Source organism: Mchenga conophoros, linkage group LG16, assembly GCF_057382185.1.
Source record: "Mchenga conophoros isolate Kocher_MC1m ecotype Shallow Benthic linkage group LG16, M_conophoros_male_GT1.1, whole genome shotgun sequence".
Taxonomy (NCBI): Eukaryota; Metazoa; Chordata; class Actinopteri; order Cichliformes; family Cichlidae; genus Mchenga; species Mchenga conophoros.
The window spans coordinates 9,822,705-9,843,609 of record NC_140541.1 but is presented as its reverse complement, the minus strand read 5'-3'; the positions used below and the strand labels follow the sequence as shown (position 1 = coordinate 9,843,609).

The 20,905-nt window shown below is 41.5% G+C and overlaps 2 protein-coding genes and 1 pseudogene across 2 annotated transcripts; 1 reads left to right on the top strand and 2 right to left on the bottom strand.

The window, feature by feature from the left end:
* Positions 1-7,312: 7,312 nt before the first annotated feature.
* On the bottom strand, positions 7,313-8,254 carry LOC146556280 (olfactory receptor 13C2-like). Its single transcript, XM_085249365.1, has one exon. It carries the CDS (start codon positions 8,243-8,245, stop codon positions 7,313-7,315), a length of 933 nt encoding a protein of 310 aa, XP_085105491.1. The 5' UTR covers positions 8,246-8,254.
* Positions 8,255-11,513: 3,259 nt separating this feature from the next.
* LOC146556279 (olfactory receptor 4B13-like) lies at positions 11,514-12,029 on the top strand (annotated as a pseudogene).
* Positions 12,030-16,257: 4,228 nt separating this feature from the next.
* On the bottom strand, positions 16,258-17,175 carry LOC146556278 (olfactory receptor 6N2-like). Its single transcript, XM_085249366.1, has one exon. It carries the CDS (start codon positions 17,155-17,157, stop codon positions 16,258-16,260), a length of 900 nt encoding a protein of 299 aa, XP_085105492.1. The 5' UTR covers positions 17,158-17,175.
* Positions 17,176-20,905: the final 3,730 nt, after the last annotated feature.

Sequence of the window (20,905 nt, the reverse complement as noted above, 5' to 3'; positions counted from 1 at the left end):
CAAAACACTCCTTAAAAACTTTGGCAATATCCTCACCTCGCGTTGTTTCAGGCATCGGGGTTAAACAGAAGAGTTCCTCTTGTACTGCCACATCACAGTATCTTACCATAACAGCCAAACGTGGAATGTCATTGATATCAACGCTTTCGTCCAAAGCTACACCAAACACCTGGGCTTCTCTCAAACCAGCTGTTTGTTGGGCTCTGACATTGTCACCCATTTCCTGGATACGTCGTTCCACAGTTCTGGCTGATGCAGGTATGTCTTGTATCCTTGCTTTAATTGCATCTTTGTTTGGAAGCCCATTAAATAACACTTCTGAGCTTGAGAGAAAAGTCTCCTTAACAAATTCTCCGTCTGTAAACGGTTTTCCATGTTTAGCAATACAGTGTGCAATACGATAACTTGCTTCAGTTCCATGATGTTTTGCAGCTGTAAAAACTTTTAGAGTACTTGCTTGCTTCTCATATCTTGACACAGACGTGTAATTGATTCAACTTTCTCTGCCTCATCCTTGAAGGTTTTTTGATGTTTCGTCTCAAAATGTCGTTTAACACTGGAAGTCCGGCAAACAACACTCTCGAGGCAAAGGGCACATACAGCACGATCTTTCTGTTGCGCAAAACCCTAGTCTTCTCTCCAAATTGGCATAAAAGACCAGGGATCATCTTTTTTAGCTCGCTTCGATATAATTCACAGAACTGGCTACATCCCTCTCGTCTGTGTAATTTTTAGCCAGTTACAAGTAAAACAAGGAGGTGGGGCTGTTAGCTTAGATACTGTCATTAAGACTGTCATTAGCTGTATTGTCATTAGCTCTGTGTGAACTAATTTGTGATGTGCATTGGTGGCCCAGCCGTAGATATTTATTTTTAAATACACCTTCTCAGATTATTTCACTGCATGCTGCGCCATCACTTAACCCTTCGCGTGTCAGCTGTGGCACACGTGCCCAGGGTTGCCTGGTGTAGCTGAAGGAAGTCATCTAGCAATTGGTCATGTGGTCAGCTGTAGACTAGTGCATGTTTTTTTATTTGGCTCTCAGCTCTTATCTTCTGAGCTCTCCTGCCCCTATCTTCCCTGCTTAGCTTCTTATGTCCTTGTCTTGTCTTGTGTTTTTTCTTACTTTTCCCTGGAACACTCTCTCACAGTCTGTTCTCTAAAACCTAAAAGAGGAATTATGGATTTGATCAACTGGTCTCTGAATGCAATTGACACCCCTTCTCAACGAGAATCTGGGCTCAGGTGAGCCTGACTGCTGAAGATATCTACCTATTCGGAACCATAATAACAGGGTTCTTGCTGATCGGAGCTGGCTTGGCCCTGGCTTATCGAAGAATTAAGGAAGTGGAACCAGCTGTTCAAACCCCCAAAAGGCTGCCCACTGGGATTGAAATGATGGGACGAGGCATGAGTTTCTCAAAATGGGCTCATTGAGTGCAGCACGGAGAAGATCTTGGAGAACGCACGGCTGCCGTGAATACTCAGAACAAGACATCTGAGTGAAAAACTGGATTACATCTGGAGGGGCTAGCTCGAATAACACCTTTGAGCGCAAATTCGATCACATCTTGGCGAAGTGCACTGCGGTCGTGAGTTCTCAGAACCTGCTCTTTGAGCAAAAAGAATGACAACATCACGGAACGTAAGTTTGGATAACATCATAGAAAGCTCACGGCTCTCCAACGGCAGATTGAGAGACCAGTGTTGGACTGTTAGAACAGCTTTGAAATTCATATGAGTTGATCGCACTAAAGTAAAAACCATCATCACTTCATGCGGAGACCCCTTCGGCGCCAGCTGCGGCCTCAAGGCTGGAGCTGAACAAAACACCCTGATAACGACTGTGTTTAGACTGTTCCCCCCATTCCATGCAAGGCCACTTGGGTTGGCTGGAAGACTGTTTACTTATCCTGGCGGGGCGAAGGACACTGTTTCAGCTGAACTCTGGACACACACACACACACACACATACACTGATATGCACACATTGATCCCCCCTCCCTGTCCAAACGCCTTCGATGCTTGTGCTTGCGCCATTAGCGTGCTGCTTGCTGTAACCCTAATTTCCTTGGGGATTAATAAAGTATTCTGATTCTGATAAACAAGCCACAATGTGAGTGTGTGTTATCGATCCACTACAAATACTACTGCAACATTTCATGCTGAGAGACAGCAAAAGTGGTGAATGTTAGCCACTTCCTCTATCTCGAGCCCATGCAGGGGCCTATCCTTCCATGATGGTTCTTCTCCTTGCTCCTCTTCTTTCTTGGGTTTCTGCTGCCTGAAGTACTCACTAAGGAATTAACAACCCTAGTCTGTAACAAAGTCAGCAAAGAAGGATGTAAAGCTATAAAACTCCACTGTATTATTCACCAACAAGTACTCTGTGCTAAACATTTAAAATATGACCATGTTATGAAACTGGTGATAAAGGCTATTAATTATATTCGCTCCAAAGCCCTGTACAACCGCCAGTTTCAACAGCTTCTACTCAACATCCAGAATACGGAGATGTTGTGTATTATAATGACGTAAGATGGCTCAGTAGGAGGTCTGCACTGCAGCGGTTCTACTCTCTTATGGAGGAAATCGGACAATTCTTTTTTTGAATTTCACAGTTCTTATTTAAACAGCTGACTTTGAATTAAATCTAACATTAAAAAATAGTTAAATTCAGTAGGAAACATTTTCATAATATAACTGGTGAAATTCAAAATATACTGACAGCTCTCCAAGCAAGACTTCAGTATTAAATAAAACGGTCTAGTTATGAAGTTGAACTTTAATCTGAGCCAAAACCGATTTACTCAGGAACAAATCAAACACTGAAATAAACCAAACATTGACATTTAGAAGTTATCAGAGTGACTTATATATCATGTTTAACCCGAGAAGCGAAAGACCGTAGGGGGGTTGGGGGGGTAGGGGGGTTGGGGGGTTGAAAATGATGTGCCTTGAGTCTGCGCCTTGACCACCTGGTCAGCTGGAGTGGGACAAAAAGTCAGTCTGGGCATTTTGACTAGAGACAGGCCCACCAGGTTTTATAGGAAAAACCATAAAGCCTTTGGATGAAAACAAACGCTGTTGTGACAGTGATGTACACTGTCTTGTTGGTATATATGTATGAGTTCTAAACAGTTTACATCATATGACCACTGAAGGACATCTCTTGATTTCACCTTCGTGTTTCCCTCTCACCAGATATCCAAACCGACATCATGACAAGCAGCTTTTACGGCTATGGCTCCAGTAAACATCAGCTGATACTAGAAAGTAATATTAAATGAATTCTAACAACAGCTGATCAAGCTTAAACGTGCTGCTGTTGTTTAGCGCATGTTTTCATGTTCATTCCGTTTAGTCTAGCTTCCCCTGTCTCGTTATGGTTATTCCTATCAGTTGTGTGTGTCCTCATGTCCCTGTCATCCCTCTGTGTATTTAGGTCAGCGTCTCTCTCAGTTTGGTCCTCCCTCATGGCTCCGTGTCTCTCCCCGTGTTTCCCTAAGTAATTAGATTAGATTAGCATTAGAATTTCCCAGTTTAGTTTAGCATTGTCTTGTATCTTTTTTCCCCGTTCAGTAATAAAGCTGTATTTTGAGTTAAGTCCCGTTTTCCATGAGTTTGTGTTTGGGTCCTCTCCTGCCAGCACACAGACGTTTCATGACAGTCAAATGAGAAGCTTGGCTCCTAGTGGTCTGCAACACTGCAAAGTAAACACAGGTTCAGCATTACTGTTGCTGAGTACAGATTTTGATACTTTTAACTTATAAAGGCAGCTTATATGGCAGAGAGCCGTGTGTCTTGATTTATCAAATAAATCATCATCAATTTGAAAATTCTGAGCACATTTTAATGACAACTAAATCACCTTCCACAAGAAATAGTTAACACAATAAAACAGACATAAAACAGACAAGTCAGCTTGCCATATATTTAGGAACTGGGTGTCTTTAAGACTTGGAATGTAAATGTAAGTGTCCAGGTGCCCAGGGCAGCTGTGGCTACAACTGTAGCTGCCTCCACCAGTGTGTGAATGTGTGTGTAAATGGGTGGATGACTGGGTGTGTAAAGCGCTTTGGGGTCCCTGGGGGGGACTAGTAAAGCGCTATACAAATACAGGCCATTTACCATTTTTACCATTTTTCTTCTTTTGGTCAACTTCTGTTGATTATTGTGCTATATAAATAAAGTAAACTTGACAGTCAACACAAAAAGGTTATTATATTCAGATATTTTTCATAATTCAAAATGGAGTAAACATGGGAATGACGGAATAGATTGCCTGAGTACAATTCAATGGCCCATCTTGGTGGAACGGAACCAAAGCTATGAGAGGGATTACAGCAGGACCCCTCGGAGCCAAGATGCTGGTGGTGGAGATTGCTTGAATGGAAAAGTGGGAGTGATAAAACTTAGATTTAGCTGGCAGCACCTGGGAATGCACAGATATGAATATTCACCTATATCTTGTCGTGGAACTTTTTAAAATAAAATGCAAACACTTGATGAGTGTCTTTGAAGTGAGTTTTATTCACGTTGCAGCAAGAGAGAGAGTCCAGTCTGAGTGTCTGTCCCACTATGCTTCAAATAAACATGTTATATATGTGTTATTGTCAGAAAAGGTGAGGATACACTAAGGAAAAATACATTTCCATTACAATCTCTACACATTAAAATATCAACAGCTATGATGACTAATTGGGTTGTTATGATACTAGAATTTCGAACTCGATACATATTAACCAGGAAAATACTTGATACCATATTTGATATTATGGGGAAGATTCTGAACCCACCCTGCAATGACAAAAGTAATGGCAAAGATGTCATATCACTAAAAAAAAAAAAAAAAAAAAGTTTTAATTTTCATCTACTTTTCCCAATTATATATTTAGTTAGATCTGACAAAAGAAGAACTTAAGATTGAGTTTAGAAGTTTCATTTGTTTTACAAATTATTTATATAATTTAATTGCAGAATGTGAAGGTAGATTTTAGAACCTATCTGTTGTAAGGGTGTTAATATTTTTCATGAAATGGTAAAATATTGAACTTTCATTTCAAAACATTTGATATGTTTTTGATGTGCTATTGTTAATAATATTGTGGGTTTATGACATACATACATACATATATACATACATACAGTGGGGCAAAAAAGTATTTAGTCAGCCACCGATTGTGCAAGTTCCCCCACTTAAAATGATGACAGAGGTCAGTAATTTGCACCAGAGGTACACTTCAACTGTGAGAGACAGAATGTGAAAAAAAAAAAATCCATGAATCCACATGGTAGGATTTGTAAAGAATTTATTCGTAAATCAGGGTGGAAAATAAGTATTTGGTCAATAACAAAAACACAACTCAATACTTTGTAACATAACCTTTGTTGGCAATAACAGAGGTCAAACGTTTACTATAGGTCTTTACCAGGTTTGCACACACAGTAGCTGGTATTTTGGCCCATTCCTCCATGCAGATCTTCTCGAGAGCAGTGATGTTTTGGGGCTGTCGCCGAGCAACACGGACTTTCAACTCCCGCCACAGATCTTCTATGGGGTTGAGGTCTGGAGACTGGCTAGGCCACTCCAGGACTTTCAAATGCTTCTTACGGAGCCACTCCTTTGTTGCCCGGGCGGTGTGTTTTGGATCATTGTCATGTTGGAAGACCCAGCCTCGTTTCATCTTCAAAGTTCTCACTGATGGAAGGAGGTTTTGGCTCAAAATCTCACGATACATGGCCCCATTCATGACATTCTCCCAATCCTCTGCTGTATCATCCATGTGCTCTCTGGCAAACTTCAGACGGGCCTGGACATGCACTGGCTTCAGCAGCGGAACACGTCTGGCACTGCAGGATTTGATTCCCTGCCGTTGTAGTGTGTTACTGATGGTGACCTTTGTTACTTTGGTCCCAGCTCTCTGCAGGTCATTCACCAGGTCCCCCCGTGTGGTTCTGGGATCTTTGCTCACCGTTCTCATGATCATTTTGACCCCACGGGATGAGATCTTGCGTGGAGCCCCAGATCGAGGGAGATTATCAGTGGTCTTGTATGTCTTCCATTTTCTGATGATTGCTCCCACAGTTGATTTTTTTCACACCAAGCTGCTTGCCTATTGTAGATTCACTCTTCCCAGTCTGGTGCAGGTCTACAATACTTTTCCTGGTGTCCTTCGAAAGCTCTTTGGTCTTGGCCATGGCGGAGTTTGGAGTCTGACTGTTTGAGGCTGTGGACAGGTGTCTTTTATACAGATGATGAGTTCAAACAGGTGCCATTCATACAGGTAACGAGTGGGGGACAGAAAAGCTTCTTACAGAAGACGTTACAGGTCTGTGAGAGCCAGAGATTTTCCTTGTTTGAGGTGGCCAAATACTTATTTTCCACCCTAATTTACGAATAAATTCTTTACAAATCCTACCATGTGGATTCATGGATTTTTTTTTCACATTCTGTCTCTCACAGTTGAAGTGTACCTCTGGTGCAAATTACTGACCTCTGTCATCATTTTAAGTGGGGGAACTTGCACAATCGGTGGCTGACTAAATACTTTTTTGCCCCACTGTACATCTGTTTGGTTAATAACTCACACTGACCAATAAAATGTGACAAGTGGTGAAGATGCAGGTCCTTGGGCAACAGTTACAAAGTGTTACCACTTATTCCTTTAGTGGAGAATCTATGTTTCACTATGTTCCACTAGCATATCCTAAATAATATTTAGCAATAATGTAAAAATGAAGAAATACAAAAGTTTAAAAACATTAATCTGAAAATAGACTTAATTACCTATCATTTTACCTATGGCAGAATGGATATGTTTATGTTAAGACAACTGCATACATTTTTCATTAATTGCTTCCCAAAAGCTCCTAGGTTGTAACTTACCAAAACTCTGCAGCTCTGAAACTGTAGGTATTACGTTAAGATGAGCATTGTACTGAGTACAGCAACATACAACTTGAAAAAACTAAAAAAGAATTGTGTGAAATGAATTAAAACTAATGTCATTTATTTTGCTCATATACGTTTTCTTTAAAAAGATTGATTACTCTGTTAGACTTGTAATTATGAGAAACTAAAGAAAAACTTGTTGAGGAATAGTATATTTACAAAATAAACTTAGAACATGTTTGTCCTATTATCAGTATGGACTTAATACACCAACAGTAAATCATAGCAATAATTTATGAATAATTAAATAAGTAAAAATGACATTTTTATGTTTTACTTTTTGATTATGTTAAAAAGTGTTTTCAGTAATTTCAGCAAACTGATTACATAACAATTAAGGCACATTAGCATTGATAGTTAATACACGATGATTCTGGCATGACAAAAGAATCTTTTTAGCTGTTTAGAAATTTCCTTCATTTTGAGCCCATAAATGAATGGATTAAACAATGGATGATAGAGCACTATTTGTAATGTCATTAGTAATCGTGCAGCTTTTGGAAAATCTGATTCCACTCGAGCTATGCTTACATCATAGATACTTAAACAGGAAATACTGATTAAAACTAACAGATGGGGTAAACAGGTCTCTGCAGCTTTCTTCCTAATTTCTTTGCAACTTTGATATGAGATGATAAAAATGTTCGTATAAGTGAAAACTATGAAGAGCACAGGAAGTATTATAAGATCTATTAAAGCAACCACTCCAAATACAATAATTAATCTTGACTTTACACACAGAAGAGTGTAAACTGCATTATTACAAAATATTCCCTTTAAATTAAAGTTACACAATGTTGCTTCAGCACTCCCTATTGCTTGGATTGCAATATGAACAGCAGGTATAAGCCAAGATACGACCAGGAAAATGATCACAGTGGTTTTGTTCATGATAGTTGGATATTCAAGAGGTTTACAAATAGCCACATATCTGTCATAGGCCATGGCTGCCAAGAGAAAGAACTCTGAACTGCCTAAAGTGTAAAATATAAAAAACTGAAAGAGACAGGCTGAATATGTTATGACTTGTTTTTCAGATAAAAAGTCAATCAGAAGTTTTGGGTAAATAGTTGTGCTGTAAAGGAGACAGTTCAGCAGCAAAGCTGCAATGAAAATGTACATAGGCTCATGAAGGTTTTTATGAATCCAGATCACATACACGATGGTAGAATTACTGCATATTATTATAATGTATAATGTAAAGATAATACAAAAATAAACATATCTGTACTTGTTAACCTCAATGTATCCATCTAGAGTTACATATGTGGTATTTAACTCCTCATCCATGAATTAAAAAAAATGCTACAAAATAAATATATAGCAGCATAAAGATATCAGAACTTCAAATACAAGTACACTCATCAATCAAATGCTTATAGTGAATCATATGTATGTGGACTGAGGAAGAGTTTTATTGGTTTGCTTCAACCTTGAGGGAGCTGAACTGTGAAAGTCAGTTACATCATTGTTCAGCCTCTTTTACTTGAGGATTTAGTAGTTAGAGCTAATGGATCATAAGTTGCAGCTAACAATGACAATGATCAGCCAACTTCTATTAATCTAGTATAGAATTTTAATAATGTAGCAAGATTTTATTGTTGAGTGTATCCTGGCTTTTTTGCACTCGGGTCCATATCTTATTTCATCAGGAGTTTTTATTTGGTTTCCAGTTTAGGTGGTGTGGTTTTATGCCTTGTGTACATTTTCAGTGAAAAAAAAACTTGGATAACTACCATACTAAATAATAATAATAATAAAAATAATAATTAAAAAAAACTTTAACAAAAACAAGGACATCAAGCTTGTGCATTACGAATGTCTTTTCATACATTATTTTATTTATAGCCTATAAATAAAGCCTATATATAGCATACATGGAAAAAATTCCCCCGCTGACCCCTGCGGGCGGTCTATCCTTCAAGCTCCGGTCCTCTACCAGAGGCTTTGGAGTTTGAGGGTCCTGCACAGTATCTTAGCTGTTCCTAGGACTGCGCTCTTCTGGACAGAGATCTCCAATGTTGTTCCTGGGATCTGGTGGACCCACTCGCCTAGTTTGGGAGTCACCGCACCTAGTGCTCCGATTACCACTGGGACCACTGTTACCTTCACCCTTCACATTTTCTCAAGCTCTTCTCTGAGCCCTTGGTATTTCTCGAGCTTCTCGTGTTCCTTCTTTCTGATGTTGCTGTCATTGGGAACCGCTACCTCTATCAGAATCAGAATCAGAATACTTTATTAATCCCGAAGGAAATTAGGAATTATCACTATGGCCGTCTCCTTCTGTTTGTCTACCACCACTATGTCCGGTTGGTTAGCCACCACCATTTTGTCCATCTGCATCTGCATCTAAGTCCCACAGGAACTTAGCTCGGTCATTCTCCACCACCCTTGTGGGCGTCTCCCATTTTGACCTCAGGACTTTAACGCCATATTTGGCACAGATGTTTGTGTATACCATGCCAACCACTTGGTTATGGTGTTCCATGTATACCCTGCGTGCTAGCATCTTGCATCCTGCTGTTATGTGATGGATTGTCTCTGGAGCATCTTTACACAGCCTGCACATGGGGTCTTGCCTGGTGTGATAGACCCCAGCCTCTATCAGTCTTGTGCTCAGAGCTTGTTCCTGTGCTGCCATGATTAGTGCCTCTGTGCTGTCTTTTAGTCCAGCTTTGTCCAGCAACTGGTAGGATTTCTGGATGTCAGCCACTTCCTCTATCCTATTGTCCCTCTATGATGGTGCCTCCTCTTTCTCGGGTTTCTGCTGCCTGAGGTATTCCCTGAGCATGTGGTTGGTTAGGGCCATCTTCCTGATGTATTCATGGATGTTTGCTGCCTCATCCTGGACTGTGGTGCTGACACACCAGTCCTTGCTTTTGCTTAGCATACAGCCTCAGGGTGCTGGATTTGGGGTGAAACCCTCCATGCATGGTCAGAGTCTCCTGATCATGATGTCACTGGCTTCTATCTCCACCTTTGGCCAACTTATTATGCCAGCAGGGTACCTGATCAAGGGCAGGGCATAGGTGTTGATAGCCCAGATCTTGTTCTTACCATTCAGCTGACTCCTCAGGACTTGCCTGACCCTCTGCAGGTACTTGGTGGTTGCAGCTCTCCTAGCAGCCTCTTCATGGTTCCCATTTGCCTGTGAGATCTCCAGGTACTTGTAGCTGTCTTCAATGTTTGCAATGTTGCCTTCTGGTAGTTCCATCCCCTCAGTTCTGACTACCTTCCCTCTCTTTGTTATCATCCACTTTGTTCAAGACAGTCCAATGAAATCTAAAAACCATTGCATTCTTCAGTTATTCAGTTCTCACCCCACGCTGCCCAACTGAATCCAGTTCTGGGACTGATAGAGTATTACCACCCAGGAGCTCTGTGTTGGAAAATCCATGAGAAGACTTTAACAAAGACGCTCCCTTTAAATCAGTATCAGAATCAGCATACTTTATTAATCCCTTGTGAAATTATGTGGGTTACGGGTTGCTCCAGTACAGTGACATTAGAAAAAACAATAACAAAAACAAAAACAGACTAGACTATTAACAATAGAATATCTTAAGATCTAAGGAATAGCACAATATATACAAATCACCAAATAATAAATATCCAGATGTGATTGCAAATAAATATCAAGAAAATAGACGGCAACATTACAGAGTAAGAAAAGAGTGTGTGCAAAAGGATGTAACTTTTGCAGTGTTTACAGTGTATTAGACGGAGGAGTTCTACAGGGAGATGGCCACAGGCAGGAATGATTTCCTGTGTCGTTCAGTGGTTTTTGGTAATTTCAGTCTCTCACTGAACGTTGATGTGATACTACAGAACTTTAATAACTTTTATCTGAGTAGACTGAGTTTCACTTTAGTGGACCTAAGCCTCCTAGTTTTTTCTCATGAAAGACTGAATAGGTTAATCAAGTTTTGGTTGTTCTTTTTTCTTTACTTTCTTTTCTTTTTCTGGATACTGGTTCCGGGTCGCTACTCGTGCGGTCCACCGGCCAGTCAGCTGAAAAGTTTTTTCAGTCACTTTAATTTTAAAACTGTATATACTGTATATTCTGTGCATTTATTATCTCACTGTTATACCCTGTTCTTACTGTCCTTATCTTCAACGTTATGCTGCTCGGTTGTCTGTTAATTGCCCCTTGGGGATGAATAAAATCTTCTGATTCTGATTACTACCCTAAGAGATCAATTGTCAAAGCACCTTAAGTAGATGGTATAATAATTTCGAGCTTTGAAGTAAATTTTGATTCTATTACTTAATGTGCAGAAACAGAATTACAATTTAGCCACACTACTTGCATGCTGACTTGGGGTATCTTTGCCACTGTTTATTAGACACTGAACTTCTGGACTGCAAAGCCGCCTTAAAGTCAAAACAACTCTTCACAGTTTAAAAAAGGTCACATGAATGCATGTTGTGGTGGAGGGTTTGCTGAAATCCGTGGAGGGTGAAGTAGAGTGATTAAAAACATACTGCATGGTCAGAGCAGGACGCATTAGAACTGTGGATAGGATCTTGTAAATACAATTCCCAGCCAGGTAACTCAATGGACAATAAACTAAATTTAACTTACATAACACTTAATGGGTATGTAGAGGTGGAAAAGTACAGATATGTCTATTTTCTGATTATTTTTACAATATATGCTGCAGTAATTTTCTCTAATTCCACCATTATTCGTCTTATTGTGTTTCATCAAAGCCTTCATGAGCCCATGTATATTTTTATTGCAGTTTTGCTGATTAACTCTACTTTTTTTTGCACAACCATCTACCCAAAGTTTTTGCTTGATGTTTTATCTGAAAAACAGATTATATCACACACAAACACACAATGTGTCACTTTCAGTATTTTGTACTTTACACTTCAGGAGCTTCAGAATTTTTAGTGTTGGCAGCCATGGCCTATGACAGATATGTGTCTATATGCAAACCTTTGCAATATTCCGTAATCATGAAAAAAAACTACCATCTCTGTTTTCTTGGTCTTAGCGTGGCTTGTGCCTGCTTGTCAGGTTGCAGGAACAACTGTCAGGGCTCTGTGTGCGGGCAGGCAGAGATGAGGATCCAAATGCAGGACTCGAACACAGAATTGTAACTCACAAAACCTCAGCTTTATTGCTGGCAGGAAAACAAACATGAAGTGAGGCTGGACCACTGAGACCAAGGACACACAGGCATAATCTGAGGGTACGACGCGACACTGGGCATGGGAAAACACAGGGCTTAAATACACAGGGTAGTAATGAGGAAATGGGCCACAGAAGGGAGACACAGCTGGGAGAGATCAGGGCTAACGAGACATGGGGAACAAAGCTGCACACACTAACATAAGACAAAGACTTTCACAATAAAACAGGAAACATGAATCACAACTCAGAGACATGGACTCAACACAGAGACAGAAAATGAAACATGGAACTGAACTATACATGAAACCACCATTCCTAAAACATGGATAATAGAAACATGAAACTCTAATAATAATAATAATAATAAACATCACAACAAGAGAATGAGAAACAATCCAAAACACCAAGATAACTGAAACACAAAGTACCAGAGAAACAAAGAATAATCCATGATGCAAAAGTGAACCAAAACATAATAAACTCGAAATACTGGGTCCAACGGACCCAGAACCGTGACAACAACATCACTAAGTGCTACTAGAAAAGTGTGTAACTTTACTCTGCAAGGGATATTTTGTAATAAGTCAATTTACAAACTTCATTGTGTGAGTTCAAGAGTTTTGGCTATTTATGGTGTGAATGTTTTGCTCAATATTGTATTTTTTCCCATGCTCTACATAGTTTTCACTTACACAAAGATACTTATAATATCTTATCAAAGCTGTAGAGAAGTCAGGAAAAAAGCTACACAGACCTGCTTACCTCACCTGCTGGTTTTATTCAACTATTCATTCTTCTGTACATGTGAAGTTATTATACTTCGACTGGAATCTGATATTTCACAGACTGTACGTTTAATAATGACTTTGCAAGTGGTTTTATATCATCCACTGTTTAATCCAATCATATATGGACTAAAAATGAAATATATTTCTAAACACCTAAAGAGATTGTTCTGCTAAGAAAAAAGTATAGTGAGATGTTTGATTTTGATCCCTGAAACAGATTTATTGTTTATTTCATCAGATATTCTTTATATTGATATATCGCCTATATAAATATTGATTTATCTCTCTTTGTACTTAACAATTTTTCTTTTATCTATTTATTTAACAATCTCTCACTTTGTGTGAGAATCAACATTTTGTTCATGTGATGAACTCTTCTGTTACAAATTGGTGAGGACTTCTACACTAACAGTCACATTTATAGCTACATGTTGACAGACTTTTCAAAATCATCTGCAATAGAAAAAAGTAAAGACAAAAAGAAAATTAATTAAGAAAGCAGCTCTTCAAGTGGGCACTGATAGGAAAAGAAACATAGCTGTTGATAATAATGCAGATTTGGGTCCTGCTGTTAAATGAAACCTTCCCCTTGTATATGTAAGTATTCTTTTGCCATGTTATCAGACTGTAGAGTGACAAATTAGTCAAACATAATAAGAGTAGCACATGGGTGTAGAATTGCTAGCTAACAACAAGCTTGTAATATAGTGTGTTTTCACCATTGTTTTTTCCTGAAATTGGCTTTATTTTGGTATTAAATCAATTTGTTCTAGAAGTAATTAGTGTTACCTTAAAACTTCACACATCACCTACAGCAAAGTGCAAAAGCAACCCAAGAGTTCCTTATGGCAAAGAAATTATGTTAATGTTAAGATATTTTAAGCTCTTGGAGAGATGGTTGAACCTTTGTGTCCTTAAAAGACCAGAAAAGTTTTCTGGTGTCGAATATATTTACTAATAAAAGCTTGAGGAGCTTAAGGGTCCTGTGCAGCATCCTTGCTGTTATTTGGACTGCACTTTTCTGGACAGAGATCTGGGATGTCCTTCACTACCCCAAGTCCTAAAATTACTATGTGAAACACTGTTTCTTTCACCCTCCACATCTTCTCACGTTCCTCTCTCAGCCCTTGGTACTTCTAAAGCTTCTCATGTTCCTTCTTCCTAGTGTTGCTATCACTTGGTAACACCACAGTACATCTATCACTACAGCTAATAGACCCCATTCCAACAGTACTGCTCAGAGAGGTCCTACCTTAAAGTATACCTCAGTCTTAAATATGGGCATACCACAGGCCTTTAAAGTGGACATGAAACACTTCATTTATAGAGGCTAATTTACATGATGGAGCCCAGCTCTCACAAACTGACACAGTGTGTGTTGCTGGATTTAGGAAAATAGTGCTTAAAACGCTAAAGAAGCTAACTAGAGTCCATGATCGTCTGGCAGCACAAATGAACAGGTCACCACCATGAGGGAGAGGTCGCCACACCACATGATCCTGCTAAGATGAACAGACATATGGCTCAATACACAGAAGGGAATAAGCAGGAATTCCAGAGAAACAACACACCAGCTACTGGTACAAGGTACCCAATACTGCAAGACCAGGCTCAGCAACTTATGCATCACCTGGATTGGCAAGAAAGCCTATGACTCGATGCCCCACACACAGATCTTGGAACGCATAGATTTGTACAAGATAAAAAGGACACTAAGAGCCTGAATCAGAAATTTGATGGGGATGTGGCGAACTTCAAGCCTATAGCACAAGTCGCCATCAAGTGCGGGATTTATCAAGGAGATGCGCTGTCCCCACTCGTGTTCTACATATGCCTGAAACCCCTGAGTCATTGACTGTAACAACATCGGAATGTAATTTGTACTGGAAAAATGTAGTTGGATGTACCTGGGAATCCCACAAACAAATAACCATGAAGAAACTGCTAGGAAAGCCAGTCTCCAGCAGTGTTGATTGCCTGTTGTCTCTGGTCCTCTGGGACTCACCCTTTGGCAGTGGGCAACCCATCTGGGCCTTCCTGATAAAAAATATCTAATATAGTAGAATAGAATAGAATAGAATAGAATAGAATAAACCTTTATTATCCCATGGATAACAGATTTTGACATAGATTGTTACACAACTGTACACACAGTAGCTTTTTCACATTTTAGTTCAAAAACCAGAACCTCAGAGATACATACTTCATCAATCTTAAAAAGTGAACATTTGATAAATGCCACAGCCAAAACTTCACCCTGGCCACTTTCTCTGGGACAATTAAAACAATCATAAAGGGAGGGCATAGTTCACCAACTAGGCAGTCCTCTCCAGAGTTTATTCACATTTCTGTTAAAAATATAAAACTATCAAGGGCTCTAACATTAAAAAGACTAAACTTAGCAAGGTGAATGGAGGTAGCAAAGAAACTGTAGGTTGTAGATGAACAACATTTAAAAAACTGGATGAGGCAAGAGATTCCCTACGCCTTGCAAAAACTGTCCTATTAGTTATTAAGGCCAAAATACCAAAAACGTCACTTGAGGGTTCAAGTCCAGCTGTATTGTATATCAGTCTATTATAATCAACAGGTATGGTTGTTCATGCCTGAGGTTTTTGTTTGTTTGTTTGTTTTTGTTTTGTGTTTTGATACTGCATTCTGTGTCAGTGAAGGGCCTGTACTATTTCTTCAATTGGTTAATACTCTGCGTAGAAGCCTGGCTGGTCCTGAAGGCCTCTATAGATTGAAATCATCTCAACAGAGACTTCAGGTTACACCCATGCCTTACAGAACAAAAATAGTAAAACTGACCAAATAAAGGATCCTTTCCAGAAAATGAAAGTGAACTACTAGCTAAACTACATTTTCTTGCACTCCAAAAGAAAACAAACTGGAAAGAAAATCCAGATATATAGTTTTCAACTGTAAAATAAAACATATTTTGAGGTGTCTGAACTGTATGTAACACAAGATTGTAATGGAATTTCATTTACACAGAGCCACAAGATAAAAAGTGACTGGCATGATAACTGTCTCATTTTTTAAGTACTCGACCTTATGTTACTCTACTTCATCCCTTTTTCATTTCTCTTGATGTTGTGTTAGTATCCATTAAGAAGGATATTCACGTTTAATTTCATTGTGAAAATCAATAGGGGCAATCACATTAGATGAAACTATTAACAAATGTATTATTAATGAGGAGAGTGATATCAAACATTCATTTTAATATTTGTTTACGTTTCATTTTGGTTTTTAAATATTGATCAATTCTCAGTTGTAGGAGGAAAACATTAAGCCAGTTTTCATAAAATTCATAAAAAATGAGTAATAAAAAAAGACTATAAATTAATAAATTGGTTTGCTTGCAATTAACTGAACAGTATTTTGAGGTGTTTAGAAATTTCTTTCATCTTTAGTCCATATATTATTGGATTACAAAGAGGGTTATATGTTACAAACTGTAATGTCATTATAAAACGTGCAGTTTTAGGAAACTCTGATTCCAGTCTAACTATAACCATATCATACGTAAGCAAACAAGAATAGTTCATTAGAACTAGCACATGAGGCAAACAGGTTTGTGCAGCTTTTTTTCTGACATTTCCACAACTCTGATAGGCAACTATAATTATCTTTATGTATGTAAAAAGTATAAAAAACATAGGAGAAAGTGCAACATTAAATAGAACAACCATACCATATATAGATAATTCTCTTGAATTGACACAATAAAGATGGTTTGACGAATTGTTACAAAAAATACCTTTCAGAGTAAAGTTACAGAGTGGTGTATTTGCATTTCCTGCTATTGGCACTGCAACCTGAATAGCAGGTAAAAACCAGCACAAAAGCAGGAAAATATTGACTCTTGTTCTTCTCATTATAGAAGGATATTGCAAAGGTTTACATATAGACACATATCTGTCATAAGCCATAGCTGACAGCAGTAAGAATTCTGAGCAACTTAAGGCATAAAACAGGAATACTTGAAAGAGACAGGCTTGATACAAAATAATCTGTTTTTCAGATAAGAAGTCAATCAAAAGCTTTGGGTAGATGACAGTGCTCAAAACAACAGAATTCACTAACAAAGCAGCAATGAAAATATACATAGGCTCATGAAGGCTTTTTTGAACTACGATAAGCCACACAATAGTGGAATTGCTGCAAATTATTAGAATATACACCATAAACATGATCACAAAATAAAGATAACGGTATTTCTCCACTTCCACGTGACCACCGAAGGTTATATATGTTAGATTCATTTCAGCATTTGTGAAGATCAGAAACTGAACTAAAATGTAAAACAGGTAGAACGAGTAACAAACAGTGTATATATAATATTTGTTTTATGTAGATTGTCTTATTGATAGCTACCTAAACTTGGTGTGTGTTCATTTTTTAAAAGTGAACAACTCAAGTTACATCAAATATATAATGAAACTTCAGTCTCTATGGATCTCATTAAACCGTCCACATGGACTTGCTACTATGTTGACCACTTTAAGAGAGTGTTAGCTGTTAGACCTTACCTACATGGGTGCACATTCTTTTTTTATCTTCCGAACCACACTTTGCACTTTGAAAAAAAAAATTCAGCGTTAGGTGCACTAAACACAACAAACCATGCGATTCTCATAAGTAAATGTATTTTAAGAAAATTCTATTGCTTATAGGAATTTATTATAGAGAGCAAAACACTTGGAAAAGGTAGTAAAAAAGTGTGGGCTCTAAATAATGGAACACTTTGGTTTTGTCAGTCTATTCTGCCACAAAGAAACTACAGCCTTTATAGAGTTTGCAATAATAGGCCCAAATTTGTTGTCGTTGCTGAGCTTTTTGGTGTGTATATTGTGGTACTGCCTTAGCGGATTCAATCATTTTCCATGCAGTAGAAGCCTCGTGAACAACCCCCTAAGCACCCTGATTTTGAATGACCAGTAGTAAAACTCGAAGTACTGCCAAACCACCAAGTAATTTGGCCTGCTGCAATGTTGACAAACGTATCCTAGGCCTTTTCCCATTCAAAATAAATTTAGACACCACAGAGTGTATATCCTTAACCCTGATGCACCCGCCAGGGGGAGAGCGGCGGGGTCGGGGGATGCGGGTCCCCCGCGGAGGGAGGGAGGAGGTTGGGGTCGCGAGATCCCCCCCGAGGGGATGGGATGGGGATGGGATGGGATAGGATGGGATGGGATGGCGGGCTCGGGGGGGGGGGGGGGGGAATGCGGGTCCCCCGCCGAGGGGATGGGATGGGGATGGGATGGGATAGGATGGGATGGGATGGGATGGCGGGCTCGGGGGGGGGGATGCGGGTCCCCCGCCGAGGGAGGGAGGGAGGGAGGGAGGAGGTTGGGGTCGCGAGATCCCCCACCCCCCCGAGGGGATGGGATGGGGATGGGATGGGATTGGAGAGAGAGAGAGAGAGAGAGAGAGAGAGAGAGAGAGAGAGAGAGAGATAAAGTCTTGTAAAAAGGTGGTCGAGAAACACCCCGGCGAAAGCAGAAGAAGACGAAGAAGAAGAAGAAGACAATGTCACGCACTAGACCGTGGGAGCCAAAGAGCACTAAGGTCGGTACAGGCGGATCGCAATCGCCAGCGGTGTCCTCCTCCTCCTCCTCCCGCTCACCATCACCGTCGCCATCGCCATCGCATTTGGCGTACGCTGCGTGGTCGGCTCCGGTGGCTCCGTTGTTGCGACCGGCCACGTTTCGCTATCGAGGGCTAGGGGTCGAGGAAGACCAAGAGCAGCGGCAGCAGCAGCAGCAGCAGCAGCAGCAGCAGCAGCTACAGGAGAACTTGGAGGAGGACGAGAGCGAGGAAGAGGAGCAAGAGGCCGAGGGGGACGACAACGACGACCCGACGGCCCGAACGCTCGCAGACGAGGAGGAGGAGAGCCACTCGGAGGATCAGGAGGACGAAAACGATGGGGTGGCAGACCATAGGTATTTCGGGGAAGAGGATCGCGGTTACGAAATGGCGTCGCAACTCTGCCAGGATGGCGGCTCGCAAGGCGAGTCGAACCGCCGAGAGGGAGAAGAAGAAGAAGAAGCAGGCGCCGACCCACCGGGGCGGGGGACTCGGGAGATTTGGCAAGAGGACGACGCCGGCCGCGCTGCAGGTGGCGTTCATGATCCTGGGCGCGATCGCGGCCGCGGCGCTGTCGGTGAAACTCGCGACGCTGATGTAGCCGACGATTACGACTACGACGATGACGAAGAAGACAAAGACTATGAAGAAGAAGAAGAGGAAGAAGAAGAAGACGTCCTCGCCGATGATGATGATGATGATGATGATGAAGAAGAAGAAGAAAAAGAAGAAGACAAAGACTATGAAGAAGAAGAAAAAGAAGAAGAAGAAGAAGAAGAAAAAGAAGAAGACAAAGACTATGAAGAAGAAGAAGAAGAAGAAAAAGAAGACATCCTCGCCAATGATGATGATGAAGAAGAAGAAGAAGAAGAAGACGTCCTCGCCGATGATGATGATGATGAAGAAGAAGAAGAAGAAGACGTCCTCGCTGATGATTATAACGATGACGATGAAGAAGACAAAGACTATGAAGAAGAAGAAGAAGAAGAATTAGAAGAAGAAGAATTAGAATTAGAAGAAGAAGAAGACGACGACCTCGACCCGCCGGGACGAGGCCCCACCAAAGAGGCCGTGGCGGCGGCGCGAGACGAGGCCTCCGCGTTCATGGCCTACTTCCCGCCGGAGATAGAGGACTCGGTGATCGCCATGACCAACCTGGAAGCGGGCAGGCGCAGGCCCGCCATCGACGGATTGAAGCCCATGGGCCGCGTCGAGTTCCGAGCCTACCTGGGGCTGCTCGTGCTCGCCGGCGTGTACAGGTCCCGGGGAGAGGCCTGCGAGAGCCTGTGGGACGCCGAGAGCGGCAGGTCCGTGTTCAGAGCCACGATGCCGCTCAAGACCTTTCGAGCCTACTCGAGCGCGCTGCGCTTCGACGACAGGGAGACCAGAAGGGCCGGGCGAGGCGAGGGCGAGGGCGAGGGCGGCGAGGGCGATAGCTGCTACGACAAACTGGCCCCCATCAGAGCCGTGTGGGACGAGTGGTGCGCGAGGTTGCCCGCCATGTACCGCCCGGGACCGGAGGTCACCGTCGACGAGAGACTGGTGCCGTTCAGAGGTACGTACGTACTATGTGGTGTGTGTGTGTGTGTGTGTGTGTGTGTGTGTGTGTGTGTGTGTGTGTGTGTGTGTGACTGGGGGAAGAGAGGAGGAATAGGAGCGGGAATGGCGAAAACGGGCTAGCTCGCTCTGTTGTATACTCGTGTTGGGTTCCGCGTTTGTGCTGCTTTCGCATGACTCTTTATGTCTATGAAGCTATGAAGCTATGAAGTCTATGACTCTTTATGTCTTTGTATCTATGAAGCGCCTTGAGGCGACTTTTGTTGTGATTTGGCGCTATATAAATAAAATTGAATTGAATTGAATGTCTTCTCCTTGCGTTTCTGCCCCAATCTCCCCCACACTTTCCCACATCTATCTCTCTCTCTCTCTCTCTCTCTCTCTCTCTCTCCATCCATCAGGACGGTGTCCGTTCAGACAGTACATGCCCAGCAAGCCGGCCAGGTACGGGATCAAGATATGGGTGGCGTGCGACGCGCGTTCCAGCTACGCATGGAAGATGCAAGTCTACACCGGCAAGCCTGACAAGCGCGGCCCTCCCGAAAAGCACCTGGCCACTCGAGTGGTCATGGACCTCACCGAGGGACTGACTCCGGGACGCAACGTCACGTGCGACAACTTTTTCACCTCGCGCGAGCTCGCCGATAGGCTCTATCGCGAGAGAGGCCACACCGTGCTGGGCACTCTGCGGTCGAACAGACCCGAGATCCCCAGAGAGCTGCGCTGCGTCAAGGGCAGGGCCGTGGGCTCCGTCGAATCCGTGGTACTCGCCGGCTCCGCGGGACGAGGGGGAGGAAGAGGAGGACGGCGAGAAGGAGGAGGAGGAGGAGGAAGAGGACGAGAAGGAGGAGGAGGAGGAGGAGG

Excerpts from the sequence above, each read along its gene's own strand:
- LOC146556278 (XM_085249366.1), bottom strand. The coding sequence starts at position 17,157 with ATGAATCTAACATATATAACCTTCGGTGGTCACGTGGAAGTGGAGAAA.
- LOC146556280 (XM_085249365.1), bottom strand. The coding sequence starts at position 8,245 with ATGGATGAGGAGTTAAATACCACATATGTAACTCTAGATGGATACATT.